The 13,698-nt window shown below is 36.3% G+C and overlaps 1 protein-coding gene across 13 annotated transcripts in view; it reads right to left on the bottom strand.

Annotated features, from left to right (window-relative positions):
* Nucleotides 1-13,698, bottom strand: part of LOC106083753 (neurexin-1) — a 113,564-nt gene that overhangs the window by 34,782 nt on the left and 65,084 nt on the right. For 12 of the 13 annotated variants that reach the window (XM_059362986.1, XM_059362988.1, XM_059362991.1 and 9 more), the window contains 4 exons: nt 11,353-11,500; nt 6,165-6,922; nt 3,195-3,545; nt 2,898-3,133 (listed from right to left, as the gene is read on the bottom strand). In XM_059362986.1, coding sequence (XP_059218969.1) covers nt 2,898-3,133; nt 3,195-3,545; nt 6,165-6,922; nt 11,353-11,500 — 1,493 coding nt within the window. The remainder of the gene's footprint in view (nt 1-2,897; nt 3,134-3,194; nt 3,546-6,164; nt 6,923-11,352; nt 11,501-13,698) is intronic. The other variant, XM_059362989.1, reaches the window with a different exon arrangement.

The following is a 13,698-nucleotide window of genomic DNA, read 5'->3' as shown; positions in this document are numbered from 1 at the left end:
TATGACTTTCAACAACTGTGTCAATTACGGCTTAAATCGGTCTATAACCTGATATAGCGCTCATATAAACCGATCTCCCGATTTGACTTCCTGAGGTCAAGAAGCAGTGGACTCGTTTATAATAAGGGTAGCTCTAATCATTGAGCTTAAACTTGAATCGGACAGCACTCATTAATATGTGAGAAGTTTTCCCTTGTTCAATTTGCCCCTGGCAATTATGTTTCTGAAAGCTTTCTTTAAGTAGCTTTAATTTGCGATGTAACTTTGTTATATCATTCAAGAAAAATGAAACAAATATTTTGGCATACAATAGGCAGAAAATTAGTTAAAACTAGTCAATTTCTAGCCACCCTTAATGGCAGTTTGTTATCATTTTCAATAAAAAATTTTCTTTCTTTCCCATTTGAAATGTTTTCTTATGATAAGGTTAGCTTGAAAAGAGGGTGCTGATATAAATCCGCCCCATGTCCCTATAGGCATACACCTAAGCCAGAACTCAGCTTGTTGTGGGGTCTAAGTACTAAAAAGTTACCCCGAAAATGAAAATCTAAGTTAGAAATTCCGTGCTACTTACAAAATCCTTAATGTTTTCTATATGAATTACTAACAAATATCTCAAAACTTCAATTTTAATTTTGGCCAAAAAATGACTGCAGTGTGCATAAACTTCCGACATTTCACTTAAAATTTATACAGTTTGGAAGTAAAAAAATTTGAAAAAAGGTAAATGTATTTTATTGAAATTTGTCCTTTTTGCTTGTGAAGAGGACATATCGTAGATACTTTTAAAGTGAAATTTGAACAATATATATTAAGTTAAACGGGTACTATGTCTACTTCAAAATAGGCAATTTTTTTAATTAAGAAATGGGAAAAACTCCTCGTGTTCAAAAATTCCAAAGCCCAAATCCTCCAATTGGGCACATGTTCTATTTACTCCCTGCAAACCATCTTTTGCACACATGCAAACCATCTTTTGCATCCAACAATATTTGTAGCCTCCACAGCAAATAAACTAAAAAATGCCGATTTCGAAACTAACTTTGACCGAAAGGGGTATTTTGGGGATTTTTGAAATTCGGGCAGAATTTATTTTTGGTTTTTTAAGGACAGAAGAATTTTGAAAATCGAACCGCAGATGAAAATTTGGCAGCCCGAACAATTGTTCAAAATACCGAGGTGACCGAGAGGCGCCCGGACCATTTAGGGTCTTGAAATTTTGCACGCAATCTCGATAACACCTCAGCTCTTACGATTCCAAATTTCAAACAAACATCTCTACCCGTTCTCACACGGAATATTTTTTACTAGTTTCTTTCGATTTTGTCCCACTGTGCGTCGTAGCATAATGAGGCCATATACTCATGCAGTATTTAATTTTGTTCTTTTTATTAGTGTATGGACAACTTGACTCAGTCGCCATATAGACTGATCTGCCGATTAATCCTCTTAAGATTATAAATTTCGATATACTGTTGAAAATTGGAAAAGTGAGTAGAAGTTGAACGGATTCGATATTCGTGCTAAATACGATCTAGATCGTACACATTGGCGTTAAGTAGACATTAACTTGAGTGGACATCTTAAACAGATATCGATGCACCGTGTGCAATTTAGGGGCCGCGGGGCCGAGATATATCACCCTAGTATTTCCCATATGGTTTCTAATTTCTCTATTATTCTATCACTTTATGAGAGACATTTGTATGTAGTAAAAATATTATTCTCCCATCCTCATACCAAGGTCGTTTTGTGTAGATGTATGTGTATGTATGTGCATGCATATGTATTGTATGATTTTTTTTTTTGTAATTTGATTTATTGATAATATTTGTTAATAGGTAAATGTGCGTTAGTTTGCATAAATCCAATACTCAATACTAAGTGCATTAAAATCTCTGTGAATAAGATAATCGAACAAAAAATCGATAAAAGGAAAAAAACGTATTTCGAAAATCCAAAAATCAAGAGTAGGCATATGGGTAAATAGCTTAATTGGTTATCGTTCGTTATGTTGTTGTTGTTTTCAAAATTTGAACATTATTTGCAGTTGTGGCGATCGAAAAGAAATTGTACAGAGAGAGAGAGAGAGAGAACCAAACAAACAAACAAACAAAAGAAAACCAACGAACAGAGAAGAAGACAAATTGATGCCAAAGTGCACAGTGCAGTTGGTGGGTGGGTGGGTGGTTGGGTGGTTAATTAAGAAATAAGAAATATTTGAAATGTTTTCCATTAATTAGTGATTAATTGTTGTTAGATAAGTTAGTGGAGGCATTAAGCTGTGGAAACTTGAGAGAAATCGAAAAACACCCCATTGACCTCACTAACACACAGTACAAGCGAATGCTCGCACAAAAGTGAGGCTGGTATGTATGACGAAATCTTTCAGTTTTCCCAATTCATTTAGAACAGAACAGATGAAGGAAATGAAACCAAACAAAGACTAGGTGGTATTGGGTTTATGGATATTTCGGATAATGGCACAAAGAAATTACACAATTTACACTGAATTCAAGACTAGGAATTATTTTTGCTTTTTGTTTTTGTATGAGAAGACAACGAAACGATCTCAGCCGGTGGAGAACCATGTCCGATGGGTGATTCAATTTTGCCACCTTCGACAACAAATCGGTCATGGGTGGTAGTTCTTTTTTTGGGTGCATTAATTCACATTCACAGAACATGGTTCAAGAACACTGGGACTGATATACGATATGGCATAGATTTGAATTGAATTGAGCGACAAAAATAGAAACAAAATCTGATATTTGAATTTGATTGAGAAAGATTTTCAAATACGACAGAGCAAAAATCGATTTTATTTTTACGATGAGAAAAATACTTGAAAAAGTTTGAAGAGAGATTTCAAATTATTTAAAAATAAAATCCCTAACCTGCTGCATTCTTTGCAGATCATTTCTATCTAATACTCCAGTTACCAATTGAACATCTCCACGTATGGTTATGTGGGGGTCACGCTCCACAGCCAGATCCAAGACGCGCAATTTGTTCACCGTGAGGCCGGCAATGACACCCGCAAAGGGGCGTTCGATGCGAGAACGTCCCGACCGACTGAATTTTCCTCCGACTTGTATATTGGAGATTGTATTGAAAACCGTCGACTGATGGACTGCAAAGCAAAGCAAAGAGACTCAGACATGCCCTTTTAAGTTTTATCAAGCAGGACCTACCTTGGGGTGTTAAGGTTTGAACATTGTAATCATCCAGTTGTAGTGTCGCATTTCCTCCTTTTCTACTGAATCGTACCACATGATAGGTATTATCATTGACCTTGGTGCCAATCTCTCCCAAGGGCAAATCTCTGGTGCCCACATTGTAGCACATGAAAATGTTGCCCTCGACTATTTCCAATTCCATGTAATCCTGGGTGGTAGCACTCTCAATACGCAACAACACAGCGTCAGACTTGGTGGTTATGAAACCCAAAGCTATATTGTCCTCCTCCGTATCCGCCTGGGCATTTTCAGGGAAAGTATATTGGATAATGCCCTTGTTATTGCCGAATTCATAGGCAATTGATTCTGTAAAACACCGAAGAAACAAAATTGATTAAGTTTTCAAAATTCATAGTTTAATTTGCGAAATATATATATATATATACGGCAGACGACTCATCAGAAAGTATGTAAGGGGACTATAATCTTTTCACAATTTGTACAGTATTGGTACCATTTGTTAATTTCCGTGCAAATACAGTTAGAGGTCTAAAATTTGGCATGTAGGCAAAACATAGAAATATATTGTATGGGTTGCCCAAAAAGTAATTGCGGATTTTTCATATAAAGGGTGATTTTTTTGAGGTTAGGATTTTCATGCATTAGTATTTGACAGATCACGTGGGATTTCAGACATGGTGTCAAAGAGAAAGATGCTCAGTATGCTTTGACATTTCATCATGAATAGACTTACTAACGAGCAACGCTTGCAAATCATTGAATTTTATTACCAAAATCAGTGTTCGGTTCGAAATGTGTTCAAATTTTGACAAATTTTGTTCAAATATGCGAAATTTCTACACCTAAGCTATCGCATTTTTGTTCTGAATAATTCACTGTTATCTTCCGAAATAGTCAAAATCATCGAATATCTTAAACAATCATCAATATATTCACAATGAAATCTAACATTCATACTCCATTCATAACTAACAGGGTTGCCTTTTATATTTCATGATTAGAGAACTCAAAAACAAATATTGAGTCTCGAAAATCGCTTTGTTGTTTTTCAAAAAAATCCCGATTGGGATCTATACATTTTTGCATGCGTTTGAACCAATTGTCGAAGCACTTTTGCCACTCTGATTGGGGAATCTCCAAAACATGCATAAACCGCTTCTTCAGGTGTCGAAAAACGTTGACCCCTCATTTTATTTTAGAAGTCACTCGGAGCCAAGTCAGGACTATACGGCAGACGACTCATCAGAAAGTATGTAAGGGGACTATAATCTTTTTACAATTTGTACAGTATTGGTACCATTTGTTAATTTCCGTGCAAATACAGTTAGAGGTCTAAAATTTGGCATGTAGGCAAAACTTAGAAATATATTGTATGGGTTGCCCAAAAATTAATTGCGGATTTTTCATATAGTCGGCGTTGACAAATTTTTTCACAGCTTGTGACTCTGTAGTTGCATTCATTCCTCTGTCAGTTATCAGCTGTTACTTTTAGCTTGCTTTAGAAAAAAGTGTAAAAAAAGTATATTTGATTAAAGTTCATTCTAATTTTTATTAAAAAGGCATTTACTTTCTTTTAAAAAATCCGCAATTACTTTTTGGGCAACCCAATATGATGGGCGACTAAATGATTTTTTCCCAATTCGAACATGTTGGTACCAAAATTGGTACTATTTTGTACTTTCTGTTCAGATGGAGCTAGAGATCCAAAATTTGGCATGTAGGTACAGCTAAGAAATATATGATGGATGACTTAATGACCTTTTAAAAATTCGTAAATTTTGGTACCAAAATTGCTACCATTTTGTACTTTCTTTCCAGATGAAGCTTGAAGTCTGAAGTTTGGCATGTAGGTACAACTAAGAAATATATGATGGATGGCTAAATGATCTATTCACCATTCGCACAAAATTGGTACCATTTGGTACCTTATAATAGATGGAGCTAGAGGTCTGAAATTTGGCATGTAGGTACAATTAAGAAATACATGATTGGTGACTTAATGATCTATTAAAAATTCATATATTTTGGTACCAAAATTGGTGCCATTTGCTACTTTCTTAACAGATGGAGCAGATGTATGAAATTTGATATTCGATGATCCATTCAAAATTCGTACATTTTAGTACCTAAAAGTGCAATATAGTACAAAATAGCTTATCTTCGCCTGCGGTGAACGGGGAATGGTAAAATTAAGCATTTTGTCAAACGTTATCGCTGTCTTGACTGAAAAATACGACAAGTGGAAGAAAACTAATTGCGAAGATAAGCTATACTACAATAATTGCGGTGTAATTGGTACCTTTAAAGAATATATTGGAGAACTATAAGATATTTTTTAATCGTATATTTGGGTACTCAAACGTACAAAATGGTACTCTCTTAACAGGGTGAGCTAAAGCTCTCAAAATTGGGATACAAGTACTCTTTGACTATAAATTTTGAATGACCATAAGATTATTCAAAATCGTACATATAGGTACTAAAACGTACAAAATGATTCGTTGTATAAGAATTGAGCTAATGCACTCAAATTTAGAATTAATTTGTATCTGACAATATTATTAGGGACCTTAATGATTTTTCCGATGTTTCTAAATGAAATGTTCATGGGCAAATTTGCATTTGCAATTGCATTGTTATTATTGGAACTATTTGGTAGTTTTTTTTTTCAACGAAAAATTGCCAAACTGTTACTGTGAAATTGGTACAGATACCTAAAATTTTTATCGAAAATTGTGGTCGCTACTGGGTGCAGAAACCGATCCATCGGCGGTGACATTTTGTATACCCAATGTGGTGCCCGACTTCAGCCCGTACTTACTGTTTTTTTTTTAATTTTTTTAATAATGATATAAATTTTAGCAAAAAAACTTTTAATTCTTTTCAGCAACTCTTTAATGGGGTTAGGGAATTTTGGTTTTATTATAATTTTCTCTTTCTCTTTATTTGGTCCATGATACTTACCATCGTAACAAGTTGGTCCTGTATACGAAGTCATATCACACTCGCAGGCATACGCATTCCACTGCTGCACACAAACGCCTCTGTTCGCACATGCATTTTGGCTACATTTTGTTGGGCCCTCGCAACCGGACACAACAAGCGAGCTCGGTACTACAGCGTCATTTGTCAGTGATGGTGATGTGTCGCCCAGATCGAGTGAAGAAATACAACCCTCAAAGCCGGATCTAGATGATATCGATGCCGGCAACTTCGAGTACATATCCTTGAAAACACCACCTATATACAGAATGCCCGACAACTCCAGGTGCATACTGTTGCCCGAGAGCGTAATAATTTCAAAGGAATCGTCTACGGCCAACGTATGCGTCTTCGGACCAGGTCTCCTTATGCTGACTTGATGCCACCGATTGTCGTTCATATGGATGCGGGTCTTGTCGCGCATCGTTATGGGGCCATCGCCCAAATCGAACGTATAATGAATGTGACCATTGACCAATTCGACAGCAACAAAATCATTGCGCCGGCCTCCATTGTAAAGTAAAAGTCCATTGGGCTCTACGGTTTTAAAGCGGAAATCTACTGATATGGTCGAATATGCTTTCAGCATTGGCAGTCCCACATAGGAGTGTTTGGAACGGAACGTGGCGGCATGATATGGATTTCCTGGTGGGGAGTTGACGAATCGGGCAGTTAGTTTAAAGGTGGCGCTAGGTAATGCCGAAAGTTCCGGACCCAAACTTTTAACAATATCGATGTATCTGTGGATGCAAAGAAAGGTGTGAAAATAAAATTAGTTTTTTTTTTTTTAATTAAAGAGGTTTATTCTGCATACATTTTTTATATCATAATGTTTTTCAATTTCTTAATAAAGTGGAAGTGACTGTTTAACAACTGTGGTACATATGTCTGTCTAAATCGACGTTCAGCTTAGTCTAATATCCAACTTGTTTTTTATCATTATTGCCCAATATATGCCATGTATGTAGACAGTTTCTTAGTCTATATATATATTGCAGCCACAGACACTAGCGGCGTCTTATACCGAAATTTCAAGAACAATTAGAAGGCACTAGTTAAGCATATAGACTATAGGCAAAGGTGCTCCGGTGCTCTTAGCTTCGTTCCTGAGAAAGGTCGGTGGGAATTTTACAGAGAATAACTACTAACCTAGTAGGAGATTATGAAACTTCTATATCGATGAATTTTCGAGGCAACGAGAAAAAGTTTTGTATTTGTAACTTCGTCGACAACGCCAAGAAAGTGTAAAAAGACAAACCTGTCCCGGCCTTACATAAGGTCTGAATGGTGTTTATAGTGAGTATGTAGAGATGGGTTTCCACCGGGTTAATACCCAAAGCTTGGGTATTTATTGGTATTGGGAATTTGGGTATTTATAATTTTGTAGATGTCTTGCGTATAAAAACATTTTCTAAACAATTTTTGTTGATTTCGTATTCTTTGTATATAAACCTGACCTCCTGAACTCATAAAATCGGATTTTAGATATATATATATACATATATTTCATCAAAATCGGCAGAAAAATTCTCCTTTAATGAGCTCAATACTCTATATCAGGAGATCGGTCTATATACCAGCTATATCCAAATTTGGCCCAATCTGAACGATGTTCAACAAAGGTTTAGAGGGGTTCCAAAACGCATTGTTTCAAATTTCATCAAAATCGGATGAGAAATGCTCCTTTTTTGGCTCAATACTCTATATCGGGAGATCGGTCTATATGCCAGCTATTTCCAAAGATGGCCCGATCTGGACAATATTCAACAAAAAGGTTTAGAGGGCTACCAGAACTCGCTGTGACAAATTTCATTGAAATAGGATAAAAAATGCTCCTTTAATAGGCTCATTACACTTTATCGGGAGATCGGCCTATCTAGACCACATTTGACAGGCATATTTAGAATTTTTGCCAGAACACACTGTGCCAAATTTCATCGAATTCAGGTAATATATGGATCTTTGATGGTCTCAATACCCTATTTCGGGAGATCGGTCTATATGGCAGTTATATCCAAATATAGTCCGATCTAGACCACATTTGACAGGAATATTTCGGGGTCTACCAGGACGCATTGTGCCAAATTTTATACATGTTTTATGTCCTTAATACCCTACCGGGCGATGGGGCGATCGGTCTACAGGGCAGCTATATTCAAAAATATTCTGATCTGTGCCAAATTTCATCGAAATCGGAGAAAAATTACCAAATTACCAAATACCGCCCTCTAGGGGCGAGGTATTACAAACAGAATGACGAAATTAGTATACCCACATCCTATGGTGGATGGTATAAAAATGTTAAAAAAAGGGAATTGTTTGCATTTTTGGGTTAAAAAAAGCATTTTCATTGATTGATGCAAAAATATCTTAACTTTTTCTTCTTTGTAAAGAACTCATATTGTAGATGCGTTTTAAGTGAAGTTTGAGCAAATTAAACGGTTGCAATATGCACTTCAAAATTAGCAATTTTTTATTAAAAAAATGGAAATATCCCTCGAGTTCTCAAAACGCAATGCCCAGATCGTCTATTCGGGCTAATGATTTTTATACCCACCACCGAAGGATGGGGGTATATTCATTTTGTCATTCCGTTTGCAGCACATCGAAATATTCATTTCCGACCCTATAAAGTATATATATATTATTGATCAGCGTAAAAATATAAGACGATCTAGACATGTCCGTCCGTCTGTCAGTCTGTTGTTGAAATCACGACTATATCTTGATATAGCCCCCATATAGACCGATGGGCCTAAGGCCCATAAAAGCCACACTTATTATACGATTTTGTTGAAATTTGGGACAGTGAGTTGTGTTAGGCCCTTCGACATCCTTCGTCAATTTGGCCCAGATCAGTCCAAATTTGGGTATAGCTGCCATATAGAACGATCCGCCGATTTAGGGTCTTAGGCCCATAAAAGCCATATTTATTATCCGATTTTAATGAAATTTGCGACAGTGAATTGTCTTAGGCTCTTCAACATACTTCTACAATTTGGCCTAAATCAGTTCAGATTTGATATAGCTGCCATATAGACCGATCTCTCGATTTAAGGTTTGGGCCTATAAAAGGCTCATTTATTGTCCGATGTCGTCAAAATGTAGGACAGTGAGTTAAGTTAAGCCCCTTGACATACTTCTGCAATATGGCCCAGATCGATCCAGATTTGGATATATCTGCCTTATAGACCGATCTCTCGGTTTTAGGTTTTGGGTCCATAAATGGAGCATTTATTGTCCGATTTTGTCTTGGTCCAAATCAGTCTAGATTTGGATATAGCTGCCATGAAGACCGATATCTCGATTTAAAGCCTTGGCCCATAAAAGGCGCATTTATAATCCGATTTCACTGAAATTTAACACAGTGACACTTATGTTAGGCTTTTCGACATCCGGGTCGTATATGGTTCAGATCGGTTTTTTTTTAGATACAGCTACTAAAAAGACCAATATTTTGTTATACACAATTGAACAATGACTTTAACTTATTAGTATTTGGCCCAAATCGGAAGATATTTCGATATAACTGCTAGGGGACATAACGTATGCAATTTTCACCGGATTTTGACGAAACGTTATACCCAAGGTGGTGGGTATCCAAAGTTCGTCCCGGCCGAACTTAACGCCATTTTACTTGTTTTACTTCATATGTCCCCTAAACACATGCAAAAAATTGTTGCACCAAACTATATTTGTAGCCTCCACAGAAAATTTATCTTTAAATGGGGATTTTTGTAAAAAAATTCGGACAGAATTTACCTTTGGTTGGCCACGGTGGCACTTTCATACACTATAAGTAAAAGAGCGTAGTTTGGAAAGTAAAAACGTGTAAGTCGCCAGATCGGACCAGGAGGCGAGATAAGGTCTCAGAAGAGATAAAAGAAGAGAGTAGGGCGCAAGCGACTCTCACATGTGTTTGATTAACCCCCGGAGGAGCGTCGGTACGCGCCCAAGGTGTCTACGCGGTTTGGGACAACCAGTGGTCCTACGTGTTCATGCACACTTGAACGTGTGAAAGATATATAAACATTTCATAAATTATATGTTTGATTTTCATAAATGTTATGATAAATTTCATTGATTCCAAATGTTTGAATTTTATTGAGCATGTTTCGTAAATTTTATAAAAAGATTCATTGGGACGAAATTAAAATTTTTTTTATAAAAATTATGACAAAATCATTAACATTATGACAAAGTTTCAGAGGTACTTTGGCATAACATCTTAGATAAGAGTAAAACCGCCAACTGAGCGAAATTCCTCCTTCAGCATGCTGAAGGTAGGAAAAGGAATGATCACATTTGGGTTAGGTTAGCATGTCCGCCTATGACGCTGAACGCCTGGGTTCGAATCCTGGCGAGACCATGAGAAAACATTATCAGCGGTGGCTTTCCCCACCTAATGCTGGCAACATTTGTGAGGTAATATGCCATGTAAAACTTCTCTCCGAAGAGGTGTCGCACTACGGCACGCCGTTCGGACTCGGCTATAAATTTGCAAATTTTACTTCCTATTAGGGTAAATCAGTTGGGCCATATTTTGTTATAGGTACCATATAACTTCTGGAACAATTCCTATTCAACTTGGCTGACCTTTGCATGAGGTGTTTTCCTTTGACTTGGTACAAGATTGGTTTAAATTGGTTCTTTAATTTATATTGCTGCCATACAAACAGATCTCGAATCTTGACTTCTTAAACCTCTAGAGGGCACAACTTTTATCCGATTTGGCTGAAATTTTCCAATAACTGTGCCAAGTAGGGTCTAAATCAGTTCTTAGCTTGATAAAGCTGCCATATAAACCGATATTCATATATGACTGCTTCAGCCGGTAAATTTTTGCCAGCAGTCGTGCAAAGTATAGTCCAAATAGGTTTATAATCTGACATATAAACTCCCATATAAATCGATCGCCTGATTTGACTTTTTGAGCCTCTAAGGGATGCAATTACATGGCTGAAATTTTAAAAGTGGTATGTTTTTATGACTTCTAATAGTCATGAAGATTACAGTCCATTTGTATCTGCAGATTTATATCCTTAATATTTGAAAAACTCATTCAAAAATTGATGTTCAAATGCGATCGGTGGTGAAGGGGATAAAAGATTCGAACTAAATGCTCTTTTAATTGTTTTTTTTTTTTTTTTTGTGTTATGTCTCAACTTACCTTTGGCCATTGAATATGAATCCTTGCATTTGTCCAATAAAATTCGGCATGGTTGAGGTCATTTGAATCTCTTCTTCGGCATGAAATAGGCCGCCCAAGTGTATCGAACGTATCTCAATGGTACTGTGGCGTCCCAAGATGGTCTCCGCTGTTTAGTAGGGGGGAAGGGGAATACAACACATACAGTGACGATAGATGAAGTTGGCATTCGAACACATAGTGATCGGTTTGAGTTCAATCATAAACAACCTAACGCCTTCTTCATACATCATACATCATCATCAATATCATATGTTTAGTATTGTACATCATACATCATACATACATACATACATACAAATATATGCACTGCTGCTACTATGTACTGCTACATATGTACATACATAATAGCATCCCATATACATATGCTGCTAATTTTAACATTACAATCAATTACTCTCAATTACTTTTGTACTTTGTTTGTTTTTTGTTGTTGTCTTTTGAGGTGAAGTGAATTTGGCGGTTACATTTATTTAAGCACAATTATGTTACAATCAAGTCCAGGTTAAATTAACATTAACATTAACATTTTTGTTTTTGTTTCTTTCTGTTTTTGCAAAAATCTGTTCTGATCGATTACGAGGATAGTCACACATATATGTATATGTATTGGTTAATAGCAGTATCAATATGTATGTAATGGTATCACATAAAAATCTATTGGATTAACTGTTGTTATTTTTATAAATATATAGGACAAAAAAAACCAAGTTTAAAATAAGTATAAGATCTCAAGCAAATCTCTTATTAAAATGAATCCAGGTTAATTTCATTAAAAGTTGAAGAGTGTACCCAACGGTACTTGCAGTTTTGAAAAGAAACTATTTTGGTGCAGTTTACGTTTGAATAATTATGGATAATTATTGTTATCATTATTGTTATGGTATCGTTATAATTAGGTAGGAAGGAAAATCAAAAGAAAATCTCTTTCATTAAACAATACTCGTAATAAGTAGTAAGGAAAAAGAGAATGAAGTATAAATCGCTAAAAGGCAAGAAAGAAATCGGTAAAACAGCATGAATCACAGGTAATCCCTCATCGTATAACAATGGCAAGTTTTTCTCACAGTGGGTGAAAAGGACTGAAATTTGGTTGTGTGTTTCATTTACGGTTTTTGTTTTTGCTATTACTTCTCCGCATATTACTTTGAAAGTGCAAATACGCCGGTAGCCAAGTTCGCAGTGAGCTCATAAACAGAAACCCAAACCCACCAACGCAAAATTTGGTGTGTCTATATTGCATTAATACTCTCGACATAATCACTCTTATTTCGATTGTCGGACGAATTTTCAACATTTTTACATAATGGTTGTCAAAGAGGAACAGTTAACGGCACCACCAAGTACATCAAGCCTGGTTTCATAAAGAGTATGGAGCCTACTTTTATTCAATATGGTTTTAATATCGGACAGTGGTAGGAAAAAAACTACATAATATATACCACCATATGTTTTTATACCCACCACCGAAGTATGGCGGTATATTCATTTTGTCATTCTGTTTGCAACACATTGAAATATCCATTTTCGACCCTATAAAGTATATATGTATTCTTGATCAGCGTAAGAATCTAAGACGATCTAGCCATGTCCGGCCGTCTGTCCGTCTTTCTGTTGAAATCACGCTACAGTATTTAGAAATAGAGAAATTGAGCTGAAACTTTGCACAGATTAATTTTTTGTCCATAAGCAGGTTAAGTTCGAAGATGGGCTATATCGGACTATATCTTGATATAGCCCCCATATAGACCGATCCGCCGATTTAGGGTCATAGGCCCATAAAAGCCATATTTATTATCCGATTTTGCTGAAATTTGGGACAGTGAGTTGTGTTAGACCAGTCAACATCCCACTCCAATTTGTGTTAGGTCCGTTAACATCTCTATGCAATTTGGCCAAGATCGGTTCAGATTTGGATATAGCTGCCATGTAGACCGATATCACGATTTAAAGTCTTGTGCCCATAAAAGGCGCATTTATTGCCCGATTTTGCCAAAATTTGGGACAGTGAAGTGTGTTAGGCCCCTTGATATCCTTATGAAATTTGGTCTAGATCGGTCCAGATTTGGATATAGCTGCCATATAGACCGATCTATCTCGATTTAAGGCCTTTCACCCATAAAAGGCCCATTTATTATCCGATTTTTCCAAAATTTTGGACAGTGAGTTGTGTTAAGCCCCTTAACATCTTTATGCAATTTGGTCATGATCGGATCAGATTTGGATATAGCTGTCATATACCAATCTCTTGATTTAACGTCTTGGGCCCGTAAAAGGCGCATTTATTATCCGATTTTGCCAAAATTT

This window comes from Stomoxys calcitrans, chromosome 2, assembly GCF_963082655.1.
Source record: "Stomoxys calcitrans chromosome 2, idStoCalc2.1, whole genome shotgun sequence".
Taxonomy (NCBI): domain Eukaryota; kingdom Metazoa; phylum Arthropoda; class Insecta; order Diptera; family Muscidae; genus Stomoxys; species Stomoxys calcitrans.
Note: the sequence above shows the minus strand (reverse complement) of the source record. Positions and strands in the feature narration are given on the sequence as shown.